Genomic DNA, 16,722 nt, shown 5'->3' with positions numbered 1-16,722 from the left:
AATATCAAATATTTTAACTAACATGTTTCAATATAATACTAAATTAAACTTCTTAGTTTGCAATTTTAAATATACGTTATAAGAGCGCAACCTTTGTTTAGAAATTAATTTAATTTGTAATTTTTTCGTTGGCATCATGCTTGCCAATAAGACCCTTGTAAATATGTTTGCTAGCACTCAGCCAAATACCATGGAGTCATGTGAATATTGCGCATGAAGAAATGTAACTCATGTAAAAAGTCTATATACAAGTGAGTTCGTTCTCAAGATAAATGCGGATAAAGGCAGACAGATAGACAGACATGAAATTGCCAATAATACATTTCGCCAATATCAGTTCGGACACTACTAACCTGCCACCAATACACGTGCCGCTACCTTTCGTTCAAACAATCATGAACACATATCTGTATCAATAATTAACACAGAGATAAAAGTTAAGTTTGTGGTGAAATATAACGGAACCCGAACTTTTTTGTGGGAGCGATGTTTGTTCCTCTCGTTAAGTCCAGATGTAAGTTTATTAATGATAGGCTAATCAGTTATAGGTAAACCTCTTACAAAAAGACACTGGGCGGTTTTAGTTCACGCAGGGTAGGGTACATACCCCTCCGCTGCTGTAATGCCGCCTCCTCCCAGTAAGCTCTATCCCTGACCTGTCCACTGCCATTTAGCGGCTAACCTGACACCAAAGTTCAAGCTCCCTGGATAAGTGTCTACATTAATCTGTTCAATTAATATTTTACGCTTGTATAGGCATATACACAAAAATACAATGTACTTATAGAATAGGTAAGTAGCTGCAGTGTAAACAAAATGACGTGAGTGAGCACGACCCACACAGTTGATAAAACAGAGACGAGGAGACGCTTGTCCCACTCCCCTCCTGCGCGTGGCTGCTCAGTATATGCTTCTGCGCAGGTTTCTTTGCGAGCTGTTTATCTATAGATGCCTCACTTTTTCAGTGGGAGCTAGCACAAAGAAATATAACAAATAATTTACGTAGTACAACAACACATGTTTTTAATGCATCCACCGTTTAATATAACAGTTTTTAACCTGTGGATGAGGGGTGCCCCCCTGGAGAGGCTTAGATGATTTTCAAGGGAAGCGTCAGTGTATTAGAATAATAGGAAAGTGTTCTGAAATTCGGCTTGCAAGTGATTCTCATAATTGTTACTTATCAGTTAGTTTATATTGTGATTCTTGACGCTTGCATGATTTTGTCATCCTTGCAGTTTGTAGGATGAGTAAACGTAAAAAGTGGGACACACAAGTCGTATGTTACAACAACATACGCTTAAAAATGTGCATTAACTGCAAAACGAAAGACTGTGCAGAAAAGATTATATTAAATATGGATTCATTTTCATTGGCAAAAACTGTTGTTATTCACCTAAGTACGCTGCCTATACGTTTGAAACCCTAATCTTTGAATTTTTCAAATGAAAAACGAGAAAGGTGTTGAGGATACATCTACCACAGCAGTTAATCAACGAAAGTAAATACGGTATAACTTAAAAATTAAATTGGACAGCATTTTCCAGATGTTAGGGCAGAGAAGTAACAATTTAATTTTTTTGACAAGAGCTCCATTTAAAATCGATTTAGATGTACTTCATGACCACATTCAGGAACAGGCAATGGATGTAATACGTGATTATCAAACTTTAGCGGAATTTCAAAACATGGGTGTTAAAGATTTTTGGTTAAGTTATCTGCCTGTTTACCCACAAGTTGCTTTGGAGCTGTAAGGTTGTTGATGCAATTCTCATTACATACAGGTATCTTTGTGAGTCTAGATTTTCAATATTGTTTTATCTAAAGCCTAAATTTCGAGCCAGATTGGACTTCGAAAGTACCTGTGACGTGTTTTATCACAGTTACAACCAGATATTTAAAACAATTTATTGTAAACAGTGCCTTAGTTACGAAGTGACATATATCGCGACATTAAAACCTTTTGAAGATTACATAAAAAATACTGTTTTGGTTCATTGTTTGATTACTTTATTAAAACAATTTACTTGCGGCTATATGTGTATGAAAGACTGAATGTTCAAAAAGGTATTTGAGGTTAAACAATTTGTGAACGATGTATAAAATATTTAATTTCAAGACGTGCAAGTCTAAGCTATACCGTAATCTACAAATACATTAACCTACAGATCACCTTACCTACAAATATCCTAACCTACAAATCCCTAACAAACAAATTGAAATTTTAATACTTTTGTTGTTCACATAAGATGATGATTTCTAGAGGGCAGACATGACCAAATGTCAGAAAACTAAGAGAGGCACAAACCCTAAAAGGTTGTGAACCCCTGACCTTCGTAATAGCATGTTAACAGAGTAACATTTTTATAGTGCAGCAGCATTGTGATCACAACCTAGCCGTGAAATATATTATTTTTAATTCTATTATTAAGGGAAAATGCGAACTAAATTTGTTTGCAACTTGTCAAAAGAAAGTTATTAGAGTTGAACCCAACGGTTAATTGTCAACCAATTACAACAGCACGCAATTGACACTGTATCACGCAAAGTTAGAGTAAGTGACAGCTGTCACCTGATTACGAACTTGTAAAAGTCTCTCTCCATTCTTGAGTTGAATGACTGTTTTGAGGTAATAACAACCACTTTGAGGGGAACTGAGTTAGCATTTTCATTGGCCAATATAACGCTAGCTTGTACTTTAGTTCACATTATCTGGGCTTGGGATTTATTCTACTGGCTATACTACTACAATCACACAAGAAGGAGCAGTTTCTTGTTAATAATAATTTCTTATAGTGAGAATACGTTACAGGGTTGTATTCATAATGATACCCAAACATTGGGGGAGGGAGGGTGTACTGTGTAACGATCCTCATCTTCAGAGCACATTTGAGAACGTAAGGACTCTAATCAATTAGAGAGTTTTTAAATAGAAGTAAATACTATCAAAACAACACTTTTCCAATATAATATTTTTTATGTTTTGAGGAAGCCTTTCGAAATCAAAGGTTTCATCGTCAGGCGACTTCATAAATAAATATTTACATTAACATTTATAACTTTATAATTTCATTAATGACATTTCATACATTTGAGAACGTTATCAAAACTTAACGTTTTGTGCTTTATGTGCAACCATAATTAAAAAAATATCTTTACGAGCCTTTGAAATTGTTTGAATTTCCATAATGTCACTAAATTATAAGGCGAAAAGTTTAATACGGGAACAAAACTTCAATAAACTTTCCGGTTTGGTGCACATTTGGAAAGTAATTTTTATGTTAAATGTCTGAACTGGGATTTTAAAGGAATTAAGGTTCAAAAGGATACGTGTTGTGATACAGCACATTGTAAATGAAGAAGATGCTCTCTGTAGATGACAGAGTAAGAAGGGTGGAGGATGTCACACATTCTACAATTGACTGAAATAAAAAGCCTCAGAGTGTAGTACCATACCGAATCATTAGGATGAAAACGTTGACTAAAGTGATGCACCCATAAATCTAAATTGAGGTACCGTATTAATGTAGCAGCTTTTATGGAATTCCGTAATCGATTTGTATTGTAGCTGCTTGTTATTGGCTAAGAGCTGGGTCTAGACTTAAGGGCAAATAGATTTAATTGCTCGTTACGCTCCTCTCACTTTGGCGAGTTTACGTGGACAGTGTGACAGTCTGATATTTTGCTTTCTCCCAAGAGCTCTAGATCCCTTTGAAAAACATATTTATTTATATAAAAAACCTAACCATCTGGAAGATTCAAGAGCCTTACGTTCTAATGCGTTGGATTTTCACTGAATGAGATTGGGCAAATTCAAATCCTGCCCAGACCTGTGCATTGTTGTCAGTTCTGTTCACCTAGCAATGTACTGACGAGAATATGTAATGGTGTCGAGTCGACTTGGTTTAAGAAAGTATTTTCCTCATTTTAGCGTGAAAAGTTATTGATTTATTTTATTTTATTATTTTAAAAAGTCATGTAAAGTTAGAACAGTGTCGAAAAGTTATATAAACAGTACTGTTTCTTCCGGATAGTGTAGAGTCGGATAATGTGTCGAGTCGGAACAGTGTAGAGTCGGATTAGGGTCGAGCGGGATTAGTGTAGAATCGGATTAGTGGCGAGCCGGGTTAGTGTCGTAAGGATAAGTATCGAGTCGGAATAGTGTAGAGTCGGATTAGTATAGAGTCGACTTAGGGTCGAGTAGGATTAGTGTAGAGTCGGATTAGTGACGAGTCATGTTAGTGTCTAGTTGGATTAGTGTAGTGAGGATTAGTATCGAGGCGGAATAGTGTAGAGCCAGATTAGTATAGAGTCGACTAGGATTAGTGTAGAGTCGGATTAGTGTTGAGTCGGATTAGTGTTGAGTCATGTTAGTGTCTAGTTGGATCAGTGTAGTGAGGATTAGTATCGAGGCGGAACAGTGTAGAGTCGGATTAGGGTCGATCGGGATTAGTGTAGAATCGGATTAGTGGCGAGCCGGGTTAGTGTCGTAAGGATAAGTATCGAGTCGGAATAGTGTAGAATAGGATTAGTATAGAGTCGACTTAGGGTCGAGTAGGATTAGTGGCGAGTCGGGTTAGTGTCGAGTAGGATTAGTGTAGAGTCGGATTAGTGACGAGGTATGTTAGTGTCTAGTTGGATTAGTGTAGTGAGTATTAGTATCGAGGCGGAATAGTGTAGAGTCAGATTAGTATAGAGTCGACAAGGATTAGTGTAGAGTCGGATTAGTGTTGAGTCATGTTAGTGTCTAGTTGGATTAGTGTAGTGAGGATTAGTATCGAGGCAGAATAGTGTAGAGTCAGATTAGTATAGAGTCGACTTAGGGTCGAGTAGGATTAGTGTAGAGTCGGATTAGTGTTGAGTCATGTTAGTGTCTAGTTGGATTAGTGTAGTGAGGATTAGTATCGAGGCGGAATAGTGTAGAGTCAGATTAGTATAGAGTCGACTTAGGGTCGAGTAGGATTAGTGTAGAGTCGGATTAGTGACGAGTCATGTTAGTGTCTAGTTGGATTAGTGTCGTGAGGATTAGTATCGAGTCGGAATAGTAGAATCGGATTAGTGTAGAGTCAGATTAGTATAGAGTCGACTAGGATTAGTATAGAGTTAGATTAGTATAGAGTCGACAAGAATTAGTGTAGTCAGATTAGTGTTGAGTCATGTTAGTGTCTAGTTGGATTAGTGTAGTAAGGATTAGTATCGAGGCGGAATAGTATAGAGTCACATTAGTATAGAGTCGACTAGGATTAGTGTAGAGTCAGATTAGTGTTGAGACGGATTAGTGTTGAGTCATGTTAGTGTCTAGTTGGATTAGTGTAGTGAGGATTAGTATCGGGGCGAAATAGTGTAGAGACAGATTAGTATAGAATAGACTAGGATTAGTGTAGATTCGGATAATGCGTCGAGTCGGATTAGTATAGAGTCGGAACAGTGTAGAGTCGGATTAGGGTCGATCGGGATTAGTGTAGAATCGGATTAGTGGCGAGCCGGGTTATTGTCGTAAGGATAAGTATCGAGTAGGAATAGTGTAGAATCGGATTAGTATAGAGTCGATTTAGGGTCGAGTAGGATTAGTGGCGAGTCATGATAGTGTCTAGTTGGATTAGTGTCGTGAGGATTAGTATCGAGTCAGAATAGTGTAGAATCGGATTAGTGTAGGGGCGGATTAGTGTTGATTCATGTTACTGTCTAGTTGGATTAGTGTAGTGAGGATTAGTATCGAGGCGGAATAGTGTAGTGAGGATTAGTATCGAGGCGGAATAGTGTAGAGTCAGATTAGTATAGAGTTGACTAGGTTTAGTGTAGAGTCGGATTAGTATAGAGTCGACTAGGAGTAGTGTAGAGGCAGATTAGTGTTGAGTCGGATTAGTGTTGAGTCATGTTAGTGTAGAGGCGGATTAGTGTAGAGTGAGATTAGTATAGAGTCGACTAGGATTAGTGTAGAGTTAGATTAGTATAGAGTCGACAAGAATTAGTGTAGTCAGATTAGTGTTGAGTCATGTTAGTGTCTAGTTGGATTAGTGTAGTAAGGATTAGTATCGAGGCGGAATAGTATAGAGTCACATTAGTATAGAGTCGACTAGGATTAGTGTAGAGTCAGATTAGTGTTGAGACGGATTAGTGTTGAGTCATGTTAGTGTCTAGTTGGATTAGTGTAGTGAGGATTAGTATCGGGGCGAAATAGTGTAGAGACAGATTAGTATAGAATAGACTAGGATTAGTGTAGATTCGGATAATGCGTCGAGTCGGATTAGTATAGAGTCGGAACAGTGTAGAGTCGGATTAGGGTCGATCGGGATTAGTGTAGAATCGGATTAGTGGCGAGCCGGGTTATTGTCGTAAGGATAAGTATCGAGTAGGAATAGTGTAGAATCGGATTAGTATAGAGTCGATTTAGGGTCGAGTAGGATTAGTGGCGAGTCATGATAGTGTCTAGTTGGATTAGTGTCGTGAGGATTAGTATCGAGTCAGAATAGTGTAGAATCGGATTAGTGTAGGGGCGGATTAGTGTTGATTCATGTTACTGTCTAGTTGGATTAGTGTAGTGAGGATTAGTATCGAGGCGGAATAGTGTAGTGAGGATTAGTATCGAGGCGGAATAGTGTAGAGTCAGATTAGTATAGAGTTGACTAGGTTTAGTGTAGAGTCGGATTAGTATAGAGTCGACTAGGAGTAGTGTAGAGGCAGATTAGTGTTGAGTCGGATTAGTGTTGAGTCATGTTAGTGTAGAGGCGGATTAGTGTAGAGTGAGATTAGTATAGAGTCGACTAGGATTAGTGTAGAGTCAGATTAGTGTCGAGTTATGTTAGTGTCTAGTTGGATTAGTGTAGTGAGGATTAGTATCGAGGCGGAATAGTGTAGAGTCAGATTAGTATAGAGTCGACTAGGTTTAGTGTAGAGTCAGATTAGTATAGAGTCGACTAGGATTAGTGTAGAGTCAGATTAGTATAGAGTCGACTAGAATTAGTGTAGTCAGATTAGTGTTGAGTCATGTTAGTGTCTAGTTGGATTAGTGTAGTGAGGATTAGTATCGAGGCGGAACAGTGTAGAGAAAAATTAGTATAGAATCGACTAGGATTAGTGTAGAGTCGGGTAATGCGTCGAGTCGGATTAGTATAGAGTCGGAACAGTGTAGAGTCGGATTAGGGTCGATCGGGATTAGTGTTGAATCGGATTAGTGGCGAGCCGGGTTATTGTCGTAAGGATAAGTATCGAGTCGGAATAGTGTAGAATCGGATTAGTATAGAGTCGACTTAGGGTCGAGTAGGATTAGTGGCGAGTCGGGTTAGTGTCGTGTCGGAATAGTGTAGAGTCGGATTAGTATAGAGTCGACTTAAGGTCGAGTAGGATTAGTGTAGAGTCGGATTAGTGGCGAGTCATGTTAGTGGCTAGTTGGATTAGTGTAGTGAGGATTAGTATCGAGGCGGAATAGTGTAGAGTCAGATTAGTATAGATGCGGATTAGTGTTGAGTCATGTTACTGTCTAGTTGGATTAGTGTAGTGACGATTAGTATCGAGGCGGAATAGTGTAGAGTCAGATTAGTATAGAGTCGACTAGGAGTAGTGTAGAGGCAGATTAGTGTTGAGTCATGTTAGTGTAGAGTGAGATTAGTATAGAGTCGACTAGGATTAGTGTAGAGTCAGATTAGTATAGAGTCGACTAGGATTAGTGTAGAGTCAGATTAGTATAGAGTCGACTAGGAGTAGTGTAGAGGCAGATTAGTGTTGAGTCGGATTAGTGTTGAGTCATGTTAGTGTCTAGTTGGTTTAGTGTAGAGTCAGATTAGTATAGAGTCGACTAGGATTAGCGTAGAGTCAGATTATTATAGAGTCGACTAGGTTTAGTGTAGAGTCGGATTAGTATAGAGTCGACTAGGAGTAGTGTAGAGGCAGATTAGTGTTGAGTCGGATTAGTATAGAGTCGACTTAGGGTCGAGTAGGATTAGTGGCGAGTCGGGTTAGTGTCGTGTTGGAATAGTGTAGAGTCGGATTAGTATAGAGTCGACTTAAGGTCGAGTAGGATTAGTGTAGAGTCGGATTAGTGGCGAGTCATGTTAGTTGCTAGTTGGATTAGTGTAGTGAGGATTAGTATCGAGGCGGAATAGTGTAGAGTCAGATTAGTATAGAGGCGGATTAGTGTTGAGTCATGTTACTGTCTAGTTGGATTAGTGTAGTGAGGATTAGTATCGAGGCGGAATAGTGTAGAGTCAGATTAGTATAGAGTCGACTAGGATTAGTGTAGAGTCAGATTAGTGTTGAGTCATGTTAGTGTAGAGTGAGATTAGTATAGAGTCGACTAGGATTAGTGTAGAGTCAGATTAGTATAGAGTCGACTAGGATTAGTGTAGAGTCAGATTAGTATAGAGTCGACTAGGAGTAGTGTAGAGGCAGATTAGTGTTGAGTCGGATTAGTGTTGAGTCATGTTAGTGTCTAGTTGGATTAGTGTAGAGTCAGATTAGTGTTGAGTCATGTTAGTGTAGAGTGAGATTAGTATAGAGTCGACTAGGATTAGTGTAGAGTCAGATTAGTATAGAGTCGACTAGGTTTAGTGTAGAGTCGGATTAGTATAGAGTCGACTAGGATTAGTGTAGAGTCAGATTAGTACAGAAGTGACTAGGATCAGTGTAGAGTCAGATTAGTATAGAGTCGACTAGGATTAGTGTAGTCAGATTAGTGTTGAGTCGACTAGGAGTAGTGTAGAGTCGGATTAGTATGGAGTCGACTAGGATCAGTGTAGAGTCGGATTATTATAGAGTCGACTAGGATTAGTGTAGAGTCGGATTAGTGGTGAGTCATGTTAGTGTCGAGTCGGATTAGTGTCGTGAGGATTAGTATCGAGTCGAAATAGTGTAGAGTCCTATTAGTGTAGAGTCGGATTAATGGTGAAAAGTACTGTCCGCACAGGAACCTACTGAACCAGGCACTCCTTACAACGGTCCCATACGCTCGGTATATATATATATATACATATATATATATATATATATATAATTTAAATAAACATTGAATCACAAAAAGTACTTGCTCCGCTGGGACTCGAACCCGGATCTCTCACTTGCCGGGTGAATGTGCAACCATTACACCACAGAGCCCTTACTTTTTAGGATTCAATTATTTTGTATTCGGCCGTATCTATCACATATGTGTGTGTGTATATATATATATATATATATATATATATATATATATATATATATATATAGGTTCAGTATTATAATTAATCAGTAAGTTAATACTCAGGTAAATTACTTTATAATCTAGTATGATATATTTTAAATATCTTTTATAGTGTGTATTATAATGCGATTTTTTGGTGAAGAATTTTCTGATTATATGTTGGTATATCCAGGTCGTTTTTATGGTCTCCAGAGTGTACTTTCGATACTGATCTGATAATGCATATTTCGACGCTATTCTGAAAAAATATACTTCAAAGGTAATATCATTTGGCGGCAGTTTAAAAATTGAATAAATTTCGACGCTAAACCACAGAAAATACGTTTGTCACTATCCCCAGTCGATACTATAAAACCGTCCCAAACTGACAGGTTAGCGACCAGTCGCGCGCCTGACACTGATTCTTACGTGAGGCTAAAGTTTAAAACCGTTATAAATTGGAAATCGTCTTAAATCCACTAATTTTCCACCCCAGAAACTTAATAAATAATATTAATCGTTAATAATTTATATTTACTATAGTTTTTTTTCGTAAGAAATATTACCAGCTTTATGAATTTCATCATTTGTTATCTCACAAAAGATCCTTGTCAAATTTAATATATAAAAAAAGTATAGTGTCATATTTAAACATTTTCGCATAAAAAAATACCTAAATAGTACACACAGTATACGTACAAAGTATGTACAAGCGTAAGAAAATTATTTAATTTCTACGTTTTAAACACCATCTAAGCAAAATTAAATTATTTAATGTTATGGTTGTAGAATATGGGAGGAATAGATAACATTATAACATGATGAAGGAAATTCATGTGAGGAATTATTGAATGTGATTTTGACCGCGGATGTTAAAATAAACAATCTGAGGTAATAAGTTTTTATTTACTGTAAATATGTTTTTATAAAATGGACGCATTGAAGGGAGAACTTTCACTTTTGTTAATTCAACTACAAATGTAAAATATTTAGATTGGTCTTGTAGCATCTAAAAATTAATAAAAATCTGTAAAAATCGAATATGTAATCATTATGAATGAATGAATGAAAAGTGTTTTTAAATTCAAACATAAAGCAATAAAAAAATAAAAACACCACGTCAATAGCCTGAAAGTTGTGGCTGATAGAACTGTATTATAAAAATGTAATAATCAAAGAATAACAATATTCAGATTGACATGGTAATAATAAATTTTAACATACAAATACAAATCACATTTTCTAAAAGAATTACAAAATCTACCATGTCTTTATTTAGCTTTGAAATTTTTAACCCAAAAGATCATCAAAGAGAAATTTATAAGCACACAACATAACCTCACTTATTAGTTTAACTAGATAAACAATAAGTTAAATAATATGGGAGTAAGCAAGAACAGTTAACATTTTTATTGGTAGTCATAGTTTGTAATTTGTCGTTTATATTATATCTTTATATAAAAATGATTTTTGCTCGTTACGAACAATAGTATACAAACTCTATGGATCGATTACGATTTTAATTTTAATTTGTTTTTACGATTACGTATGAAACGTGTACTGACTTTGTCCTTAGTCGATTGACGAAATTCCACAGCATTCATTACTAATTAGCCTATTTAGTAAGTTTTTGTTTAGTATAAAAGTAAAACACTAAAGTAGTCGAAAAAAAGTGCTTTAGTTGTGGCTGCGGTAGGTAATTGTACTGTTGAACACAGCGAGTCAGCTGGCTCGGTTATATTTAGATGACCTCTTGACTAGGTTTATCAGCTGGGAGATTGCTGGCATTAGATTAATCTCTCTCTCGCTCAGCTGATATCTGCAGTACAGTATGTTTAGTGTTTGTTAGTGTTCCTCAACTGTATTATAGTGTGTGTGTCAAAACTATGTCTTCCTCAAATGTTGAGTTTTGGAAACTTGGAAAGAAGATAGCAGGAGCTGGTCTTAACTACAGGTCAGTGACTGTCTCATTAGTAACATAGTATACCTCTTAATGAGCTTTAAGAATAGCTTGTTTGTTATAAGCTAATAATTCCATTTACTTAAAAGTACAATTTTCTGTAATAATATATATTTTGAAATGTATATAAATCATCTATTAACACAATAAGGAAATACATGGTGTAAAAACAAAAAGACAAAGGTTTAAACACTCATTCGAGGCTGTTTGAATATTTATTACTCGTTTACTACTGCCGTAAACGGCTTTGTAGATTAGTGCGTGAATAATAAAAGACTATTAGTATGCGGAAATAAAAATGGTAGTTTCGTTAAGTAGTTGTTGTGCGTTACACTAAACTGCTACCTGTTTTAGAATGCACAGTTTTATCAGCAGGCTCAGAAAAATGTTCTTTGCTCATTTCGTATTGAGGTCATCATGACGCTAAAGTTACATCTCATGGTGTCAAATATTTTTACACAAAAAAGTGTCGCTCGATGACAAGTAACTGTCCATTGCTAAGTAATAATATTTATTGTGATTAGAGGATTAGAACTGAATATTTCAAATAATAAAGCGAGGTTGTTTGGAAAATTATACATTCATTACCAATCAAGTAAAAATCATGACATGAATCATTATATTTATCGAACTACATAGAATTGAATTGAACTAAATGCAAATAAAACTATTGTAAATTTAAAAAAAAAAAAAAAAAAAAAAAAAAAAAAAAAACACGCAATTGTCCAATAATTTTTAATTTATTGCACGAGGTTATTCTACATAACAGATGCCATCGTCAAAAATGTTATTACCTGATAAAAAGTGTTATGAACAGTTAAATATACTATTATTTAAAATAAAAACAGAAAACGTGCAATTAATATTGTAAAATGTTGTTATTTACAAAAAGTATTAAATATGGTTCGAATACCTTGTCAACTAATGTGATTTATGATAAAAAGACTCATTGAGAGTATGTAAATACAAACATTCCTGCTGCGGTAATCTGCATTCCTGGTTTATAAGGAATTCAATAGCAGTAGACGATCGCGTGACCACATAATAATGTCAGCAATATGACCTGTAATAAAAGTCCTTTGCTAATTTAACACTCCAAGTGTTTTTATTACAGTAATTTCCTATTTTCTCGTGTGTTCTTGACAGGGGTAAAACTGTTAAATGGGGTTTATTAAAACACATTCTGCAACATCATGGGAAATAGATAGTGCCTAATACTTAATCTGGCCTCTAAAATAACAATCAACCGTGTTTGAACAATCATTGATAAGCAAATTACTCAAATATTCTAAATATTTGAGCATTTAATAATAATATTACTAAAATTATTACTTTTGAGTGGTGCGGTATTAAAATCAAGGCGTGGATAATTTCTTTTCTTTTCAACAATATAAAATTTTCTAATGTCGTATTGGCAACTAACAATTTTAGTGAATTATACTTGTTCATTCAATAAGAACCAAGTATATTTGACAAAATTTAGCGATGATACTGTTATTACAAATCTTGATAATTAGCCAAAGGGCAAACCTAGGATTATTTAATAAAGACAGTGCAATGCCAACTACATTTTGATATGTTTACACGCAAAGTAAACCCCATAACAGGGCTCAAAACACTACAATCTGTAAGAAATGTTTTGATAAATAATTTTATTTGATGAAACACTGCGGTTTCAAAATTAAGTTTAGCTGAAATGCATGTTGCGATTGATTTGTAATTTTTTCTATTATAAGTATAAACCACAAATAGTAAGATAATAATATAATTCGTGATTATAGATTACTATTTTGAAATGTTCGTAGAGCTCTTTGCGCTGAAAGAAAACTTCCACTACCAAAATCTCCAGTGATATTCTTGAAACCTACATCTTCTTACATTTTGGAAGGACAGACCATTGAGGTAAACATTCCTTGACATGAGTTCCTATCCTTGATATAGCATGGGCATATTTCAATGTAATGCCAGCCTTTATCTATCGCTACTAACAATTATAATAAAGTTGTAGAAAATCTTGCGGTTTCCGGTTTAAATAATATTTTTTTAACTAAAAAAAAAACTGTTCAGCTCTTTAGTATGCATTTACGACAGAAAAAAATTGAAAATCTGTGTTCATTACATGGAGAGTAGTAAAAATTTAACATACAATAAGGACCAAACAAAAACTGCTGCAGATAAGGATATAAAGTGTTTACACTATGCACATGAAAGTTACGTGACTGGAGGGAATGAAAGTTCTTTTTATTTATGTTAAATGTAATTTACTTATGTAAAAGAGATTCATTTAAAAAATATAGTTTTCTTACATTTGATTTAGCTTAAAATATATAATTTTCGTAAGTCATAAATTAAAAATGTGACACTTTTTGAAACTAAAATTTATTTAAACATTGTAAGGATTTGATAATTAGAACAGTAAATGCTTTATAAAGCCTAAAATTTTAAAAAAGAGGGATTATTGCCTCCCTTAGCCTTCCCTCCCCACTTTGACTGGAACTGAGCCTCCCCTTCTTCGCTTCCTCATGAAACCTTGGCAAGAGGCGGTCCCTATTTAATCTTGTCTATCCTAAATATCCTGTAACTCCGGAAGGACAGCAAAGGTCATTTCAAGACCAAGTGCAATAATAGATTTACTCATGTTTTTGCTCCAAGTAAAACTTTCATTATTTACCTTCGGCCTTCTAGTATAAATGACTGTATTCCTCCTGTACCAAGGCTATTAATTTAAAATCCCAATGAAATATCGATTGCACCCCCTTAAAAAGGTAAATCGCATAAATTTTAAGGAACACAATTAGATGAAAGTTAGTGAACTTTTAAGTTAAACAATTTACTAAAGCCATTCAGGATACTACCCACGCGATATGTAGAAACGAATTCAGCATAGCCTTGCACTTGTACTCAGTTATCAATAAGTAGGCTGGCAACATTCTTCTACAACATAATTTTAAATCGTCAACACCTAGTTATATTATGGTGCATGTCTCTAAATTCCTAATTATCTGAAGATCTTTCTGGTAACGATTCGACCGCCAGATTTGTTATTTGGCATGAAATTTCATTCACACATACAGAAATCGATTTTGATAACGAAGCATGCCCGTTCATGCGATTTCACTGACCATTGGCGAAGAATGTAACTCAGAGAAATCTTCCAAGAGCATATTGAGTTATAGACTTGAAACTTTGCACGTATCTTCAATTTTACATAAAACTCGAGTTCGATGGTGATGCATGCTTTTTAATGCGATTTCACTGAGCACTGGCGAAGAGTGTAATTCAGAAGAATCTGTCGAGAGCATATTGAGTTATGTAATTTAATGTTTCAGCGTATCTTCATTTTTACATAAAAACTCGAGTTCGATTTCTTATGTAAATTTTTGGTGATGCGAATCCTACAGTGCAATTTAGATGATCGTTATCCTAAGTCTATAACTCGAAGTGACGACTAGAGAATGAGACGAGGTACATACTTAAAACTTGTATATAACTTGAACAGACTGTTACATGGTACGTGGAATTATGTACCCCTACATTGTATATTTGGTATCTGATCTTAACTCTTCAAAAAATAAATTGTTCTTTCATACTTTAAAAGATCAAAACATTTTTTAACAAATTAAGCGATTAAAAATAATTATTACAAAACAAAAATAAAACAGATTAAAATAATATTTATAATGTCTCCAGATTCCGAAAGAGTTTGCAGTCAATGAAGAGATAGAGTTGGGAGTCCTGATAGGCAAGAACTGCAAGAACGTAAAGCCTTCAGAAGTGCTGGACCACGTGGCGGGCTACTGCCTTGCTCTGGACCTCACTGCTACCAGCTTTCTGGTGAGATTTATTACGGATACGGCACGTTGTTTGATCTATCAAGTAAATCCTTCAGTTCCAAAACATCTGGTTTTGTAAAATATTGAAATATTGTTAAAGATCAGTGTTGAAAACGAGCTGTACATTTTTGTTTGCTCTTCTGCTTCAGAGTTGCACATGTGTCAAACAGGTATTTAATTTATCTTGTGCTATAATAGGATGACTATGGTTAATTAAGCTGAGGGCAAAGGATGTTTCAGCTCAAATCAAACAGTTTTATTGCAGCAAAAATAGTACAATGTGTAGCAAAACGTTATGGATTTTAATCTAAAATTTCTTGCATTCATATCACAGAATTCTCATTCACACATACAATTTTACAATTACGCAACTTTCATTCTTCGCCAACGTAACCCACTTTCAGCAGAAAAATTCGTCTAATTGGATAGTCTCCCAGTTAAATTCCAAAAACTCCCCTGCATTATAAAACGCTTGTGACGCCAAAAGATTTTTAAGGCGCATTTTGAACGCCTTGGGCGTTAGGGATTGTTTTATTGAATTTGGCAGTCTTGTTAATAAAATTAACACCTGCCTGCGAGGGTAGGTGTTCAAAAACCATTGTTCTGTGTTTAAAAGTTCATAGTAGTTCTCTACCTCTTATCTCATGCATATGTATGTCACGGCCTCTAGTTAAGGCACACTTATACATACAAAACAAAGAGGTTTCCAAATGTACAGACATGGGAGAGTCAACAGCTGCAATTCCTCGAAAGATTGCCTGCACGACTCTCTAGGGTAATTGGGGGTAAATTAAGCCATAAAACGCCGTTATCAGTACCTGACTTGGGCAGTATTTTGCTAAGTACCTCAAAAATAAATGCCTGATGTAATTTTGGCGCAAACATGATTGATGTACTGATTCCAAGACAATCCTCCAAGTTATAGAAGATAAGCAAAATGAAAACGTTGGCGTGGTGCCAAAATAAACTATTTTACTTGGTAATCATTTTCAATAGTGATTTAGTAAGTAGAGACTATGGCATTACTGTCTTTCTGATTATACATTATTCGGACTGACAAACTTTGCTTTAATATCACTAGAAGTTTTTAATTCAGGAAAAAATTGTGATTCCACCATTTATTTTCCAGGACGAAGCCAGACCGAAAGGTCTCCCATGGACGATTGGGAAGGGCTTTGACACAGCATGCCCCGTAAGCCAGTTCATCCCCAAGCAGGCAATCCCAAATCCCGACAACGTCCACTTATGGTGTCGTGTTAACGGCGAGATAAAGCAGGACGCCAACACTTCGGACATGATATTCCCCGTGGGAGAGTTGATCAGCTACATCTCGCAGTACATGACCCTGGAGCCCTATGACCTTATACTGACTGGGTCTTCTCGTGGAGTCTGTCAGATCAAACCTGGAGACGTCGTAGAGGGAGGGCTGGAAAACCTCGTCAATTTCAAGTTTCCAGTCAAATCTGTATGAGATGCTAAAATAACAATTTTGCCACAGTCCTGTTCCATTTTAAATTAAGTGATCTTTTAATATGTATAGCTGCAGCAGTAAAGGCTTTCTTAAAACACTAAAGATGCTTTATTATATACTTACCTACAAGATGTCCAAAGATATTTTAATCTTTAATTCTCAAGCCGTCTATTCTTTAGTTTTAATGTGAAATTTTAAAGGTTATGTTTGTTTAAAAATAATACTAACCCTGGATGTAAGCGCACATGCTTACGATACACATACACTTAAAATCATGTTTATGGGTGTGATTCTAATAAGATAT

General features: G+C 35.7%; 1 protein-coding gene across 1 annotated transcript; it reads left to right on the top strand.

Annotated features, from left to right (window-relative positions):
- The first annotated feature begins 10,933 nt into the window (after positions 1-10,933).
- Positions 10,934-16,520, top strand: LOC124353214 (acylpyruvase FAHD1, mitochondrial-like). Its single transcript, XM_046803108.1, has 4 exons — positions 10,934-11,108; positions 12,920-13,016; positions 14,805-14,948; positions 16,077-16,520. Exons 1-4 carry the CDS (start codon positions 11,041-11,043, stop codon positions 16,416-16,418), a joined length of 651 nt encoding a protein of 216 aa, XP_046659064.1. The 5' UTR covers positions 10,934-11,040; the 3' UTR covers positions 16,419-16,520.
- Positions 16,521-16,722: the final 202 nt, after the last annotated feature.

This window comes from Homalodisca vitripennis, chromosome 1 (genome assembly GCF_021130785.1).
Source record: "Homalodisca vitripennis isolate AUS2020 chromosome 1, UT_GWSS_2.1, whole genome shotgun sequence".
Lineage (NCBI taxonomy): Eukaryota > Metazoa > Arthropoda > Insecta > Hemiptera > Cicadellidae > Homalodisca > Homalodisca vitripennis.
This window is presented reverse-complemented; position numbering and strand designations above follow the sequence as displayed.